The sequence below is a fragment of the Heterodontus francisci genome, chromosome 15 (assembly GCF_036365525.1).
Source record: "Heterodontus francisci isolate sHetFra1 chromosome 15, sHetFra1.hap1, whole genome shotgun sequence".
Classification (NCBI taxonomy): domain Eukaryota; kingdom Metazoa; phylum Chordata; class Chondrichthyes; order Heterodontiformes; family Heterodontidae; genus Heterodontus; species Heterodontus francisci.
Window position 1 is genome coordinate 45344923 of NC_090385.1, and position 16936 is coordinate 45361858.

The 16936-nt window shown below is 43.6% G+C and overlaps 1 protein-coding gene across 8 annotated transcripts in view; it reads right to left on the reverse strand.

The window, feature by feature from the left end:
• Positions 1-16936, reverse strand: part of gdpd2 (glycerophosphodiester phosphodiesterase domain containing 2) — a 224312-nt gene that overhangs the window by 98366 nt on the left and 109010 nt on the right. For 6 of the 8 annotated variants that reach the window (XM_068047952.1, XM_068047953.1, XM_068047954.1 and 3 more), the window contains one exon: positions 9781-9884. The exons of the other annotated variants lie outside the window; for them this stretch is intronic. In XM_068047952.1, coding sequence (XP_067904053.1) covers positions 9781-9884 — 104 coding nt within the window. The remainder of the gene's footprint in view (positions 1-9780; positions 9885-16936) is intronic. 8 annotated transcript variants of the gene reach the window in all.

Consider the following 16936-nt stretch of genomic DNA (forward strand, 5'->3'; position numbering starts at 1 on the left):
GATAAGTTGGACAAGCAAAAACTGTTCACAACAAATGGTACAAGGACTAGGGAGACACATTGAAAGTTTTCTGCAAAAGATGCAGGAGGAATAGGAGGCCATACATTTTTATGCAACGGGGTGTAATGACCTGGAACATGCTGCCCACAAGGAGGGTGGAAGTGGAGTCGATCAATGACTTCAAGAGGAAGGTGGATGATCAACAGAGAGAAATAGATTTAGGGCTACAGGGATCAAGCAAAGGGAGTGGGATTGACTGCATAGTTCCATGGAGAGCCGGCATGGACTCGATAGGCTGAATGGCCTCCTTCTGTGCAGTAAATTATTTTGACTCTGACACAAGTGCCAGACAATGACCATTTCCAACAAGAGAGAATCTAACCATTTCTTTGACATTCAACAGTATTACTCTTGCTGAATTCCCAACTATCAACATCCTGGGGGTTACCATTGACCAGAAACTTAACTGGAGCAGCCATCTAAATCGGGTGGTTACACAGTCAGGCTGGGAATTCTGCAGCAAGTAACTCACCTCCTGACTCCCCAAAGCCTGGCCACCATTTACAAGGCAAAAGTCAGGAGTATGATGGAATACTCTCCATTTGCCTGGATGAGTGCAGCTGCAACAACACTCAAGAAGCTCAACACCATCCAGGCCAAAGCAGCCTGCTCGGCAATCTATCCACCACTGTGCAAAGTGGCAGCAGTGTATACCATCTAAAGATGCAATGCAGCAACTCGCCAAAGCTCCTTCGAAAGCACCTTCCAAACCTGTGACCTCTACCACTCAGAACAGCAAGGTCAGCTGACACATGTGAAATTCATCACCTGCAAGTTTCCCTCTAAATCACACACCATCCTAACTTGGAAATATCTTGCTGTTCCTTCACTGTTGCTGGGTCAAAATCCTGGAACTCCCTCCCTAACAGCACTATGGGTGCATTTACATCACATGGACTGCAAAGGTTCAAGAAGATGGCTCACCACCATCTTCTCAAGGCCACCTAGGGGTAGGTAACAAATGCTGGCCTTGCCAGTGATGCTCACATTCCATGAAAGAATAAAATAGTCTGGCTGATTCACATGAGAGGAACAAATGATTGATGCAGAAGGTGAGTTACTTGCAGCAGAATTCCCAGCCTCTAACCTGCTCTTGTAGCCACAGTATTTATATGGCTGGTCCAGTTGGGTTTCTGGTCAATGGTAACCTAAGGACATTGGTAGGGGATTCATTAATGGTAAGGCCAAAGAATGCCAAGGGGAGAAGATCAGATTCTCTTGTTGGAGATGATCATTGCCTGGCACTTGTGTGGTAAGAATGTTACTTGCCATATATCAGTCTTAAGCTAAATGTTGTCCAGGTTTTGCTCCATGCAGATATGGACTGCTTCATTATCTAAGGAGTTATTAATGGGACTGATCACTGCAATCATCAGCGAACATCCCCCCTTCTGACATGATGGTGAGAGCAACATTAATGAAGTAGCTGAAGATGGCTGGGCCTTGGACACTGCCCTGAGGAACTCCTGGGGGTTGAGATGATTGGTCTGCAACAACCACAACCATCTTCCTTCGTGCTCTGTATTAATCCAGCCTGTGGACGCCTTACCCCCGATTCCCATTGACTTCAATTTTACTAGGGCTCCTTGATGCCATACACATTCAAATGCTGCCTAAATATCAAGAGCTGTCACTCTAGCTTATTTCTGGAATTCAGCTCTTTTGTCCAAGTTTGGATCAATGCTATAATGCAGTCTGGTGCTTAGTAGTCCTGTTGGAACCCAGTCTGAGCAGCGATGAGCAGGTTATTACTGAGTAAATGCTGTTTGGTAACAGCATTGAAGATCCTTTCTATCACCTTGCTGCTGATTGGGTTTAAACTGATTGAATTTGCACTGCTTTTTGTGGACAGGGCATACCCAGGCAATTTTCCACAATGTCAGGTAGATGCCTATGATGTAGCTACACTGGAATTGCATGGCTAAGGTCACAGCTAGTTCAGGAGCACAAGTATTCAGCACTACAGCTGGGATGATGTCAGGGCCTGTAGCCTTTGCAATATCCAGTGACTTCAGCCATTTCTTGATACCATGTAAAGTGAATCAAATTGGCTGAAGACTCGCATCCCTGATACTGGGGATGTCAGGAGCAGGCCATTACGGATTATCATTCAGCAAATCTGGCTGAAAATGGTTGCAAACGTTTAAGCCTTGTCTTTAACACTAATGTGTTAGGCTCTCCCATCATTGAGGATGTTTGTGGAGCCTCCTCCTCCTGTTAATTGTTTAATTATCTACTACCATTCACAACTGGATATGGTAGCTTTGATATGGTCTGTTGGTTGTGGGATTGCTTAGCTCTGTCTATTGTATGCTGCTTCTGCTTTTTAGCATTCATGCAATCCTGTGTAGCTTCACCAGTGTGGTATCATTCTTATGTATGCCTGGTGCTGCTCCTGGCATGCTCTACTACACTCCTCATTGAACCAGGATTGGTCCCCTGGCTTGATGGTAATGGTAGAGTGGGAGATATGGCAAGGCCATGAGGTCACAGACTGTGGTGGAATAGAATTCTCCTGCTACTGCTAACTCACTGCTCCTCATGTATGCTCATTTTGAACTGCTAGATCTGTTCTGAATCTATCCCATTTAGTGCTGTTATGAAAGTGATTTTTTTTTGTTAAAATTATTTTAAAGGAATTTATAGTTAAACTGAATAAATGTTGGACCAGTTTTTTAAAGAGAAACATCAAGCAGGCACTGAAGGAATTAGATTGGCAACAATGTTACTGGTTGTCACATGACTCAAGCAAAAGATGGAATCGAAAACCTGGTAACAGGGGCAGAGAGGTGACAAGTGTCCCTTGATTGGACAAGCCCAGTTGCAGCAGAGCGCACCTGGGATGGACAGAAAACTCGCAAGCTTTTTGATTGTGATCAGTGTTTTACCTTCTGCAGTGAGCAGCTGATAAAGTCAAGTCTGCTGAAGTGTAAAAATAAGACCACAACCCAGCTCACTTTCCAGTATCTCTGAAAGACCGAGAAGTCCACTGTGTCAATTCATCGCATTTCCTGTCTTTGATGAAAGCCTGCTAAATTACTTTTCAACACTGCCTGAAAAGAACTGTTCTACTAGATCTGTGACTTGTCTACATGTATTCGGCAGTTAGAATGTATGCCAGTTTTGGAACAGCACATCTCATCTGCTGTTCTCTTCAAAAACGAGCAAGTAATCTCCCCAAGTTTTTTGTCTGTAACAGAGCTCTGAATTAAATAAATCCTTTCTTTTCCAGTTAACTGGCATATGAATGGGAGTATGAGGAGCTAAGGTAAAAAAGGAACTTTAAAATTTTTATTGTTGGGACTTTAAAGTTTTAATCCATTTATGCTTTACTTCATTACTAGTTAAGACTTGTTCTATAATAAACTGTTTTTTAAAAAAAAAACCTGGTTAGTGTGGTCTGGGAAAAATAGAGTATGTGATTGACTGTATCAGCAAGTGGGAACATTTAAAATGTATGTTATGACCTGTGGAGAAGTGGGACGAGAAGAAACAGTGCACTCCTCCCGCCTCGGTCATAGCAGTACGTTGGTAGAATCCATCCCATTTAGCACGTTGGTAGTTCCACACACCATAGAGGGTGTCCTCAGGGTGAAGACAGGACTTAGTCTCCACAAGGACAGTACTCTGGACATTCCTACCAATACTGTCATGGACAGATGCATCTAAGACAGGCAGATTGGTGAAGGTGTGGTCAGTTTAGTTTCTTTTCCTTTGGTTCTTTCACCATCTGCCGCAGGTCCAGCCTGACAGATATGTCCTTCAGCTCAGTCAGTATCAAGCCACCCTTGGTGATAGACTCTTGATTCCCCCATCCAGAGTACATTATGTCTTCCTCCAATTGGAGTTCAACATAGAGTACTGATTCATCTGTTGAGGGAGTATAGTAGGTGGTAATCAGCAGGAGATTTTCTTTCCCATGTTTCACCTGATGCCATGAGAGTTCATGAGGTCCAGAGTCAATGTTGAGGACTCCAAGGGCCACTCATCCCAACTATATACCACTGTGCTGCCATCTCTGAGGGATGGTGATGGAGGAATCCAGGACACTGGCTGTAAGCCTGATTCTGTGAGTATGACTGTCAGGATGTTGCTTGACTAATCTGGGACAGATCTCCTAATTTTGGCAGATATCCCCAGATGTTAGTGAGAAGGACATTCTAGGGTCGACTGGCAGAGTGTGCATTTCTGATCCATCTGCTTTTACTCTTGTTCAACGTTTCTGTAGCAGTTTAATACAATTGAGGGGGGCAGTTAAATGTCAACCACACATGTAGGCCAGATTGGGTAAGGACAACAGATTTCCTTCATTAAAGAATATTAATGAACCAGATGGGTTTTTCGGATAATCCAGTAGTTTCAGAATCATCATTGAGACTAGCTTTTCATTTTATTTCAGATTTATTTCATTGAATTTAAATTCCTCGGCTGCTGCAGTGGGATTTGAACTCTGGTTTCCATAGCATTAGTCAGACCTCTGGATTACTAGTCCAGTAAAATTACCACTATACCATTCCCTTATGGAAATAGGTTGTTTACCTTTGCTATTGTTTGTTTCTCTATTTAATGTTAATAATAAGGAACAAAAGAGCTACCATTATACTACTAGGTTTACTCTAAGCCACCGTGAAAAAGATGTAGAGGAGCAAATTTGCAGGGAATTTAGAGGTGGGAAAACTAGAGTACTATGGGGTACTTCAATTACCCTAATATAGACTGGGATAGTATAAGGGTAAAGCGAGGGAAGAGTTTCCAAAGTGTGTTTCCAGCCCAACAATGGAGACATTGCTGGATGTGGTTCTGGGGAACGAGGTGGATCAAGTATCAATTGGAGAACCTTTTAGGGAACAGTGATCATAATATCATAAGGTTTAGACTAACCAGGGAAAAAGACAAGGAGCCATCTAGGGTAAAAATGCTAGATTGGAGGAAGACAATTTTAGTGGGGAGAGAACCGATCTGTCCTAAGCAAACTGGAATCAAAGATTGGCAGGCAAAACTCTAACAGAACAATGGGCTGCCTTTAAAGAGAAGATAGTTTGGGTACAGTCAAAATACATTCCCACAAAGGGGAAAGGTTGGTCAAGCAAAGTAAGAACTCCATGGATGACAAGATAAAGAGTAAGTTGAAGCAACAAAAGGGTATGTATGACAGATGTCAGGTTGACAATCCAAGTGAGAACCAGACTCTCTGTTTTCTGCCAGCCAGCCAATCTTCTATCCTTACATAGAACATTAGAACATTACAGCGCAGTACAGGCCCTTCGGCCCTCGATGTTGCGCCGACCTGTGAAACCATCTGACCTACACTATTCCATTTTCATCCATATGTCTATCCAATGACCACTTAAATGCCCTTAAAGTTGGCGAGTCTACTACTGCTGCAGGCAGGGCGTTCCACGCCCTTACTACTCTCAGAGTAAAGAAACTACCTCTGACATCTGTCCTATATCTATCACCCCTCAACTTGAAGCTATGTCCCCTTGTGTTTGCCATCACCATCCGAGGAAAAAGATGCTCACTATCCACCCTATCTAACCCTCTGATTATCTTATATGTCTCTATTAAGTCACCTCTCCTCCTCCTTCTCTCCAACGAAAACAACCTCAAGTCCCTCAGCCTTTCCTCGTAAGACCTTCCCTCCATACCAGGCAACATCCTAGTAAATCTCCTCTGCACCCTTTCCATAGCTTCCACATCCTTCCTATAATGCGGTGACCAGAACTGCACGCAATACTCCAGGTGCGGTCTCACCAGAGTTTTGTACAGCTGCAGCATGACCTCGTGGCTCCGAAACTCGATCCCCCTACTAGTAAAAGCTAACACACCATATGCCTTCTTAACAGCCCTATTAACCTGGGTAGCAACCTTCAGGGATTTATGCACCTGGACACCAAGATCTCTCTGTTCATCTACACTACCAAGAATCTTCCCATTAGCCCAGTACTCTGCATTCCTGTTACTCCTTCCAAAGTGAATCACCTCGCACTTTTCCGCATTAAACTCCATTTGCCATCTCTCAGCCCAGCTCTGCAGCCTATCTATGTCCCTCTGTACCCTACAACATCCTTCGGCACTATCCACAACTCCACCGACCTTCGTGTCATCTGCAAATTTACTAACCCACCCTTTTACACCCTCTTCCAGGTCATTTATAAAAATGACAAACAGCAGTGGCCCCAAAACAGATCCTTGCGGTACACCACTAGTAACTAAACTCCAGGATGAACATTTGCCATCAACCACCACCCTCTGTCTTCTTTCAGCTAGCCAATTTCTGATCCAAAGCTCTAAATCACCTTCAACCCCATACGTCCGTATTTTCTGCAATAGCCTACCGTGGGGAACCTTATCAAACGCCTTACTGAAATCCATATACACCACATCCACTGCTTTACCCTCATCCACCTGTTTGGTCACCTTCTCGAAAAACTCAATAAGGTTTGTGAGGCACGACCTACCCGTCACAAAACCGTGCTGACTATCGCTAATGAACTTATTCTTTTCAAGATGATTATAAATCCTGTCTCTTATAACCTTTTCCAACATTTTACCCACAACCGAAGTAAGGCTCACAGGTCTATAATTACCAGGGCTGTCTCTACTCCCCTTCTTGAACAAGGGGACAACATTTGCTATCCTCCAGTCTTCCGGCACTATTCCTGTCGACAATGACGACATAAAGATCAAGGACAAAGGCTCTGCAATCTCCTCCCTAGCTTCCCAGAGAATCCTAGGGTAAATCCCATCTGGCCCAGGGGACTTATCTATTTTCACACTTTCCAAAATTGATAACACCTCCTTGTGAACCTCAATCCCATCTAGCCTAGTAGCCTGAATCTCAGTATTCTCCTCGACAACATTTTCTTTCACTACTGTAAATACTGACGCAAAATATTCATTTAACACTTCCCCTATCTCCTCTGATTCCACACACAACTTCCCACTACTATCCTTGATTGGCCCTAATCTAACTCTAGTCATTCTTTTATTCCTGATATACCTAGAGAAAGCCTTAGGGTTTTCCCTGATCCTATCCGCCAATGACTTCTCGTGTCCTCTCCTTGCTCTTCTTAGCTCTCCCTTTAGATCCTTCCTGGCTAGCTTGTAGCTCTCAAGCGCCCTAACTGAGCCTTCACGTCTCATCCTAACATAAGTCGCCTTCTTCCTCTTGACAAGCGCTTCAACTTCTTTAGTAAACCACGGCTCCCTCGCTCGACAACTTCCTCCCTGCCTCACAGGTACATACTTATCAAGGACACGCAGTAGCTGCTCCTTGAATAAGCTCCACATTTCGATTGTTCCCATCCCCTGCAGTTTCCTTCCCCATCCTCCGCATCCTAAATCTTGCCTAATCGCATCATAATTTCCTTTCCCCCAGCAATAATTTTTGCCCTGCGGTATATACCTGTCCCTGCCCATCGCTAAGGTAAACCTAACCGAATTGTGATCACTATCACCAAAGTGCTCACCTACATCTAAATCTAACACCTGGTCGGATTCATTTCCCAGTACCAAATCCAATGTGGCATCGCCCCTGGTTGGCCTGTCTACATACTGTGTCAGAAAACCCTCCTGCACACACTGGACAAAAACTGACCCATCTAAAGTACTCAAACTATAGTATTTCCAGTCGATATTTGGAAAGTTAAAGTCCCCCATAACAACTACCCTGTTACTCTCGCCCCTGTCGAGAATCATCTTCGCTATCCTTTCCTCTACATCTCTGGAACTATTTGGAGGTCTATAAAAGACTCCCAACAGGGTAACCTCACCTCTCCTGTTTCTAACCTCGGCCCATACTACCTCAGTAGACGAGTCCTCAAACGTCCTTTCTGTCGCTGTAATACTCTCCTTGATTAACAATGCCACACCCCCCCCTCTTTTACCATCTTCTCTGTTCTTACTGAAACATCTAAATCCCGGAACCTGCAACATCCATTCCTGCCCCTGCTCTACCCATGTCTCCGAAATGGCCACTACATCGAGATCCCAGGTACCAACCCATGCTGCAAGCTCACCCACCTTATTCCGGATGCTCCTGGCGTTGAATTATCTGACAAAATTAAGTCATTAGGGCAATTGTGGATTAATTAGGGGAAGCAAGCATGGATTTGTTCAAGGCAAATTGTGTTTAACTAACTTGGTTGAATTTTTTTAATGAGGTAATAGAGATGGTTGAGGGTAATATAGTTGCGGTGTATATGGACTTCCAAAAGGAGTTTGATAGTGTCACAATAGATTTGCCAGCAAAGTTGAAGCCTATGGATAAAAAAACAGCTGCAGCATAGATACGACATTGGCTGAGTGACAGGAAACAGAAGTGGTGAACGGTTGTCATTTGGACTGGAGGAAGGTATACTGTGGGGTTCCCCAGGGGTCAGTGCTAATACCACTTCTTTTCTTGAGAAATATTAATGAACTAGACTTGGGTTTATAGGGCACAATTTCAAAATTTGCAGATAACACAAAACTTAGAAGTTTTGTGAACTGTGAGGAGGATGGTGATAAACTGCAAGAGGACAAGTGGCAGCTGAAATTTAATGCAGAGAAATGTGAAGTGGTACATTTTGGTAGGAAGAATGAAGAGAGGCAATATAAAACTAAGGGTTCAATTCTAAAGGTGGTGCAGGAGCAGAGATCTGGGTGTATATGTGCACAAATCATTGAAGGTGGCAGGGCAGGTTGAGAAAGTGGTTAAAAAGGTGTATGGGATCTTGGGCTTTATAAATGGAGTACAAAAGCATTATAAAACCCTTATAAATCTTTGGTTTGGCCTCAACTGGAGTATTGTGTCCAATTCTGAGCACTAAAATTTAGGAAGGATATGAAGCCTTTTAGAAAGGGTGCAGAAAAGATTTACAGGAATAGTTCCATGGTTGAGGGAGGTCAATTACAGGGATAGATTAGAGAAGCTAGGGTTATTCTCCTTCGACATGTTCAAAATCATGAGTGGTCTAGACGGAGTAGATAAATGTTCCCATTGGTGGAAAGGTCAAAAACCAGAGGACACCGATTTGAAGGTGATTGTCAAAAGAATCAATGGCGACATGAGGAAAAACCTTTTTAATGCAACAAATTGATAGCATCTGGAATGTACTACCCGAGGGTGTGGTAGAGGCAGACATAATCAAGGCTTTGAAAAGGGAATTGGATAAGCACCTGAAGAGAAGATTTGCATGGCTTCGGGGAAAGGGTGGGGTGGTGGTACTTGCAGATAGCCAGCATAGACATGACTGGTTGAATGGCCTCCTTCTGTGCTGAAACCATTCTAGGATTCTAAATCTGGCAATCTGTAGTTCAAGTCATGATCTAAACATTTATTTTACTGCTTTCCAAAATCAAACCATTCACGTGGAAGCATTTGATAGTAACATATTGTTACAAAGATTTTGGATAGGCCCACTACAATTACCCAAAATTGGTTTGTAAAGGCACACTCCACTTTGATGGAAGTGAAGATTCAATTACAGGAATAGTCTTTGGGGTTGAGCAGGAGAAAAGAATCTGAGGTAAAAGCCCAAGAACTTTAATATGTGCACAAATCATTGAAGGTGGCAGGGCAGGTTGAGAAAGTGGTTAAAAAGGTGTATGGGATCTTGGGCTTTATAAATGGAGTACAAAAGCAAGAAAGTTATGACAAACCCTTATAAGGCAATCTCTCAGAAGGACACTAGCAGGTTATCTCCCAGAGAGACGCTGGAAACATTTCATACTTACTCATTTAAGTTGCTGTAGTCATTGCGCAGAGCCCACCAGCAGTAAAACCAGAAAACACTGATGCCAAAGGTACAGGACAGGATCAGATACCAGACACACTCCCTCTGCAATGACAGGATAGGGACTCTTAGACAAAGAAAGAAGCATTCTATTAGATGTGGAAAGACATGTGACTAGTTGGTTAATAGCTTGTCACCAGCTATTTTGTGTAGGTTTCAGATCCTCTTGAGCAATAAGCATGATAAAGCTCTGATATGCAGAATTTAATTTCATTTAATGTATACAAAATCTTCAATTTGAATCACACAATAAGTATATCAGGACTCTCTTCCACTGGAGAAACAAAAGGAAGACACTGGGGTAGAACATTGTCTGGACCCATTTTCAAGGTCTGGAATGCAGTCAAATGATAGCAGCACCTGTGTTCCCACCCACCAGTCACTTCTGGTGCACGCACATATGACAGAAAAAACACAGTGCCAAACTGCCCATGTAGTAGCACAAGAGTTACAGGTTGCTGCTAGTCCATCTCAGTACTTCTCTTCTATAAGAATCCCAGGAGGTTTTGGAGAAATGCAAATGCTGGGACTGCAGCCCAATCAACGGCAGATGAAGATATGGAACCGGGATTTAGGGTGAGTTTTGGTTGCCTCGCCGGGGGTAATTGGTCAGGCCCTGGTGAGGCAAGGGTGGTCGTTTGGGGGAAAGAGGCGGTATGTTGGGTCCTGGGGGTGGCACTTAATCAGGCATCTTGTGCCCAAATTTCAGGCCCCACCCCTGGGGTGCTGAGAGGCCACCAACTTTTACCAGGAGGCCTTTCCCAGCACAAGGATGCCCGCTTGCCGCGCACAAAATCTGCGTGAATGCAGGCGAATTGGCAACTTAAGGCCTTGTTTGGCCAGGGGCGGAGGGGGGTGTTTTTCTCCCCTCCTGCCCGACGTAAAGTGGGGTGGAGGCAGTAGCAGATTGGGAAGGCCACCTGGAGCCTCCTGCTCCATTTTACGCCACCATACCCCCCCCCCGCCCCCTCCACCCCCAGCCACCAACTGGCTCGTTGGGGTGGTGTAAAATTATGGCCTCCAGGTAAGCATGATGGAAAGACTCACTAGTATGAGGTGCCGGCTACACTCAGGAAAACCAGATCTGTTGACACCAAATAAAAACAGAAAATGCTGAAATACGCAGAAAATCAGGCCGATGGTCTGTTGACACTAGGTGAGTATGCAGGTTGTGTATGTTTATCACTGCATTCACGCTTCAACTTCTGCCATTTGAAAATTGTTTTTCTGATTGTACAAGATGACACTTGGATGTACAAGATGGCCCAATACCAACATGCAGAAAAGCCTTCATGGCCAAATGTGGATTTTTTTTTTTCTATTCTGTCATGGGATGTTAGCATCGCTGGAAAGGCCAACATTTGTTGCCCATCCCTAATTGCCCTTGAGAAGGTGGTGGTGAGCTGCCTTCTTGAACCGCAGCAGTCCATCTTGTGTAGGTACATCCACAGTGCTGTTAGAGAGGGAGGTCCAGGTTTGTGACTCAGTGACAGTGAAGGAACAGTGATGCAGTTCCAAGTCAAGATGGTGTGTGGCTTGGAGGGGATCTGGCAGTGGGTAGTGTTCCCATGTGTCTGCTATCCTTGTCCTACTTGGTGGTAGAGGTTGTGAGTTTCAACAGTGCTGTCCAAGGAGACTTGGCAAGTTGCTGCAGTGCATCATGCATATTGTACACACAGTTGCCACTGTGCAGTGGTGATGGAGGGAGTTACTAGAAGGCGGTGGATGGGGTGCCAATCAAGTGGGCTGCTTTGTTCTGGCTCGTGTCAAGCTTCTTGAGTGTTGGAGCTGCGCTCATCCAGGCAAGTAGGGTGTATTTCATCACACTCCTGACTTGTACATTGTAGATGGTGGACAGGCTTTGGGGAGGCAAGGATGTGAGTTACCTGCAGCAGAATTCCCAGCCTCTGACCTGCTTTTGTAGCCACAGTATTTATATGGCTGGCCCAGTTATGTTCCTGGTCAGTGGTAACCCCCAGAATGTTGTTGGTAGGGAATTTAGCAATGGCAATGCCGTTGAATGTCCAAGGAGATGGTTAGATTCTCTCTCTTGTTGGCGATGTTCATTACCTGGTACTTATCAGCCCAAGCCTGAATGTTGTCTAGGTCTTGCTGCATGTGGACATGGACTGCTTCACTATCAGGAGTCATGAATGGTAGTGAACACTGTGTAATCATTGAACATCCCCACTTCTGACCTTCGGATGGAGGGAGGTTATTGATGAAGCAGCTGAAGATGGTTGGGCATAAGACACTACCCTGAGGAACTCCTGCCGTGATGTTCTGGGGCTTAGCTGTTTGGCCTCCAACAACCACAACTATCTTCCTTTTATGCTTGGTATGACTCCAATCAGTGGAGAGATTTCCCCCTGATTCCCATTGATTTCAATTTTGCTAGGGCTCCTTGATGCCGTACTCTGTCAAATGCTGCCTTGATGTCAAAGGCAGTCACTTTCACCTCACCTCTTGAATTCAGCTCTTTTGTCTGTTTGGACGAAGGCTGTAATGAGGTCCAGAGCTGAGAGACCCTGGCGGAATCCAAACTGAACATTGGTGAGCAGGTTATTGCTGTGTAAGTGCTGCTTGATAGCACTGTCAATGATGCTTTCCATCACCTTTCCTGATCGACAGTAGACTGATGCGACGGTAACTGGCAAGATTGGATTTGTCTTGCGTTTTGTGGGCAGGACATACCAGGACAATTTTTCCATTTTGTTGTAGATGCCAAAGTTGTAGCTGGAACAGCTTGGCTAGGGACGCAGCTGGTTCTGGAGCAGAAATCTTCAGTACTACTGCCAGAATGTTGTCAGGGCCTATAGCCTTTACTGTATCCAGTGATTTCAGCTGTGGAGAGCTGGCATGGACGCGATGGGCTGAATGGCCTCCTGCTGTGCTGTAAACAACTATGACTCAATTTCTTTATCATGTGCAGTGAATCGAATTGGCTGAAGACTGGCATCTGTGATGCTGGAGAGCTCAGGAGGAGGCTGAGATGGATCATTCATTCAGCACTTCTGGCTGAAGATTGTTGTAAATGCTTCAGCCTTGTTTTTTGCACAAGTGCTGGGCTCCCCCCATCATTGAGGATGGGGATGTTTGTGGAGCCTCTTCCTCTGGTTAGTTTAATTGTACACCACAATCACGACTGGATCTGACAGGACTGCAGAGCTTTGATCTGATCTGTTGATTTGTGACATCGCTTAGCTCTGTCAATTGCATGCTGCTTCCACTACTTAGCATGCATGTAGTCCTGTATTTGCACTGCCAAATCTATTCTGAACCTATCCCATTGAGCATGGTGGTAGTTCCATACAACATGATGGACAGTATCTTGAGTCAGTCATTTACTGCATAGAAAGAGGCCATTTGGCTTGAGTTTATGCTGGGTCTCCACACAGCAATCCAGTCAGTCCCACTCCCCTGCTTGATTCCCACAGCCCTGCAAGTTTATTTACTTCAAGAGCTGATTCAATTTCCTTTTGAAATCATTGCTTCTGCTTCCACCACCCTCGTGAGCAGTGACTTCCAGATCATTACCACCTCTGTGTAAAAGATGTTCTTCCTCACATTCCCCCTGCATCTGTTGCCCAAAGACATATCTCCTCAAATGCACAAGTAACTCTGACAGAACTGGTTGACCCACATACATGGGTAACTGCTGGACTGTGCAACATGCCTTACGTGTAGCAAATCTCTGTCCAATCATTCTTCTGCAACTCATTCTAAAGCTTCCTAATAGCAAGAACTCCTTGAACACCCATCTGATCTGTGTAGGGCATTAAATTGAAAGCTCCCCTCAATAGTAGCATATTATAAAAAAAGTAAAATAGTTGAAAATTTAAGTGCAAAATAGTCAATGACTTACCCCAAATTTTTCAACCCCCAGGTACATAGCAGCAGAAAACTCCTCTTACTTTCTGCCATTTTATTTGACAGTATTTTATTTGCCTGTGGTGCATTATTATTTTCCTGAGATTACAAAACACTCAGAATTGAAGTAAAGTACTTCTAATTGATTCATGAATCTGGACAGAAAATGCATTATAACCTGATGTCTGAATCTTCATCAGCTTGCTGTGGTCATTGTGGATGAACAAAGATTGTTTGTTTCTGTAGCCACAAGATGGCCACTGTCCCTGAACAGGTGCCCAAATAACAGCTCAGTCAAATTATTTGGAACAGATAAACAGGTTTCTCAAGAAAGAATCAAGTTCATTCAATTCCAACATCCTACATGATTGATATTCTGGGCATCTTATATGACCACCTGGATTCAGATGACCAGTCAGTTTGAAGCTGTCGGGGTATGAGTCTAGTCAGAGGACACATTGGCAGTGAGTAGTCATATAATAGGCAAGCAAATATATTTCATTATTTATGTTGAGACTTTGTTATTGATATTTGGTGAAAATTAGTGAAAGTTTGTAATTGCTATAACTATACTATTAACACTGAATTCTGTTCTTCTACCTGATTTATGTTCAATACATTTGTCTGATAATTTATAGCCTGAGTAACTAAAGTGAGGAGATAATGTGGTAGTGAGCCTGAGTGTAGTGACAAGTGTTGCTTGTTTGGCCTTAGGTCTCCCTATACATTTACCTAGACACTAGGTATGGAAAAGGCATTCTTTGGTTCGCAAGCAAGATAAAATCTGTTTATGGGAGTGGTAAGTGGGCATTGAATTTGAGGAGAATATCCAGGGTATAAAACACAAAAACACTTACATTCCCTTATAATGCAGCTAAGCAGATTTAAAAGGAACGCCAGGAACACCAATGCACCCATGCAAAATGGCCTTCAGTGATAACATCTTTGCCCCTGATGCACGGACAATAATCAGGCAACGCAGTTTGCCCACCCATGTAGAACACACTTGATTTTACTAACACTGAAAATCATGGGGATCTATAACAGACATGTGATCTGCTCTACCAGATTACTACCCATGCGATGAAGATGAAAATTAGCCCTATTATACTCAAGAAGCAAACCATGAAAAATGCAGGATAAGAGCAAAACACTGTGGACACTAGAAATCAGAAATGAGATCAGAAAGTGTCGGAAATAGTCAGCAAGTCTGGCAGCATCTGTGGAGAGAGAAACAGAGTTAACGTTTCAGGTCTGTGACCCTTCATCAATCCTGATTGTCCTCAGCGAGGCCCTAAAAACTTACCTGTTTTCGGGCGCTGTCCTTCACCTTGCTTGCGATGGCTGGGTGTAGTCCCAGCAGTGGCCACTGCTCCCGGTAGTGCTGCTGGGACTAAGAGCTGCTGCCAGCAGCTCCATTCAGCATGGCATCCTGCCTCAAGGAGGTGGAAGTCCCGCCCAAAACCAATTAAGGAAATTGGGAGCGAAAATTCCCGGCCTGGCTCCCCAGGCCTGGCAGAGGCGGGCTTGATACAGAGTTTTCGGCCACTGGGAGGGACCTCCCGCCCAACAAAAAATTCCGACCTATGATTCTCCTGTTATTTTCCACGCCCCAGGTACATAGCAGCAGGAAACTACTCATTCTCCCATTTTATTTGATAGCTGCTTTATTTCTTTTTCTTTTAGTTGCAATAATTTCCCAATATGTTGTTTACTCTGTAGTATCCCTCATGAGGCAAGATCAGTTTAAATATTGGACTGAAAGGTATAGAATGAATTCATATAGACAGACAGATTCAGAATTTCAAAATGACAATGTCAATGATTTATGTATTTTTAAAAATTCTTTCATGGGATCGGATGTTACTGGAAGATGAGCATTTGTTGCCCATCCCTAATTACCCTTGAACTGAGTGGCTTGCTAGGCCATTTCAGAGGGCAGTTAAGAGTCACCCACACTGCTGTAGGTCTGGGGTCAGATGTCAGCCAGACCAGGTAAGGACAGCAGATTTCCTTCTCTGAAGGACATTAGTGAATCAGATGGGTTTTTATGATAATCAATGATAGTTTCTTGACACGATTACTGAAACTAGCTTTCAATTCCAGGTGTTTTAACCCATGTCCCCAGGAAATTAGCCTGAGCCTCTGGATTGTTAGTCCAGTGACTTTACCACGACACCACTGTCTCCCCCAGCTGCATACTACAGCAAGAAAACTATTAATGATTCATGTTAAGGCATAGCCATGTGTGTACACCGCACATGATAACTGGCACTTGATCAAGCATTTCATTTTACAAGAAAAATTCACACAGGTAAGAACACACCCACAACACAAACATATTTTTTCTGAAAGAAGAGGGAGAAAGCTATAGAATGTACAGTACTTACCAAGGCAAACCAATACATATTGTTTCCCACTGATGACAAGTCAAAATGACTGATGTAAACTGAACACAGAGAAGATTATTTGTATTTTTGGTGTACCTCAGGTAATTAAACCACCCACTCAATGTATCAGTGCAAATAATACCTGGCCAATTTGAGTCAACTGATAGCACTCTGCCAAAACAAGCCCTACCCAGAGTTGATCAAAGTGCAAAATATAAACTTCTTGCAATTTAAAGGGCATGTGTTGGCTCTAGGGCACTGAGCATTAAATTATAAATTAGTATTTTAAAGATCTCATTCAGATTACCCCTCAACCTTTTAAATTCAAAGTAGTACAAGTTATGTTTATGCATCCTGTCTTCATAATTTAACACTTTAAGCCCTGGTCTCATTCTGGTGAATCTGTGCGATACCTTTTGAGTTTATCTGAAGCATTCAACCCAGACCTGGTACAGCTCACTGTTTACATGTTTATTGGGTCTTACTAACTTTCAGGTATGGCATCCACAACTTGGGAATTCTAGTTATTCACACTCCGAGTTCCCTACATGCAGGTACCTGTCACTGAAATTGGTCACATTCTGCAGGGATGACTTATCTACAGGCCAGATACAGCAAGATATGAAATTATCAGGAATTTGGTGAGTGTGGAAATTCACTAGTAAGTTGTAGGTGAATAGAATAGAAATTAAAAGAAAAACTAAGAATGTTGTTGTTAAACTGAAATGTAACTTAGTTTTCTAAACATTTTTTAAAAATGCAAGTCAGTGGGAGTTATCAGTCAATTGGCTGCAGGTAGGCCCCTCTTAAGGTCAAAAGTTGATTAATCGCCTTTCT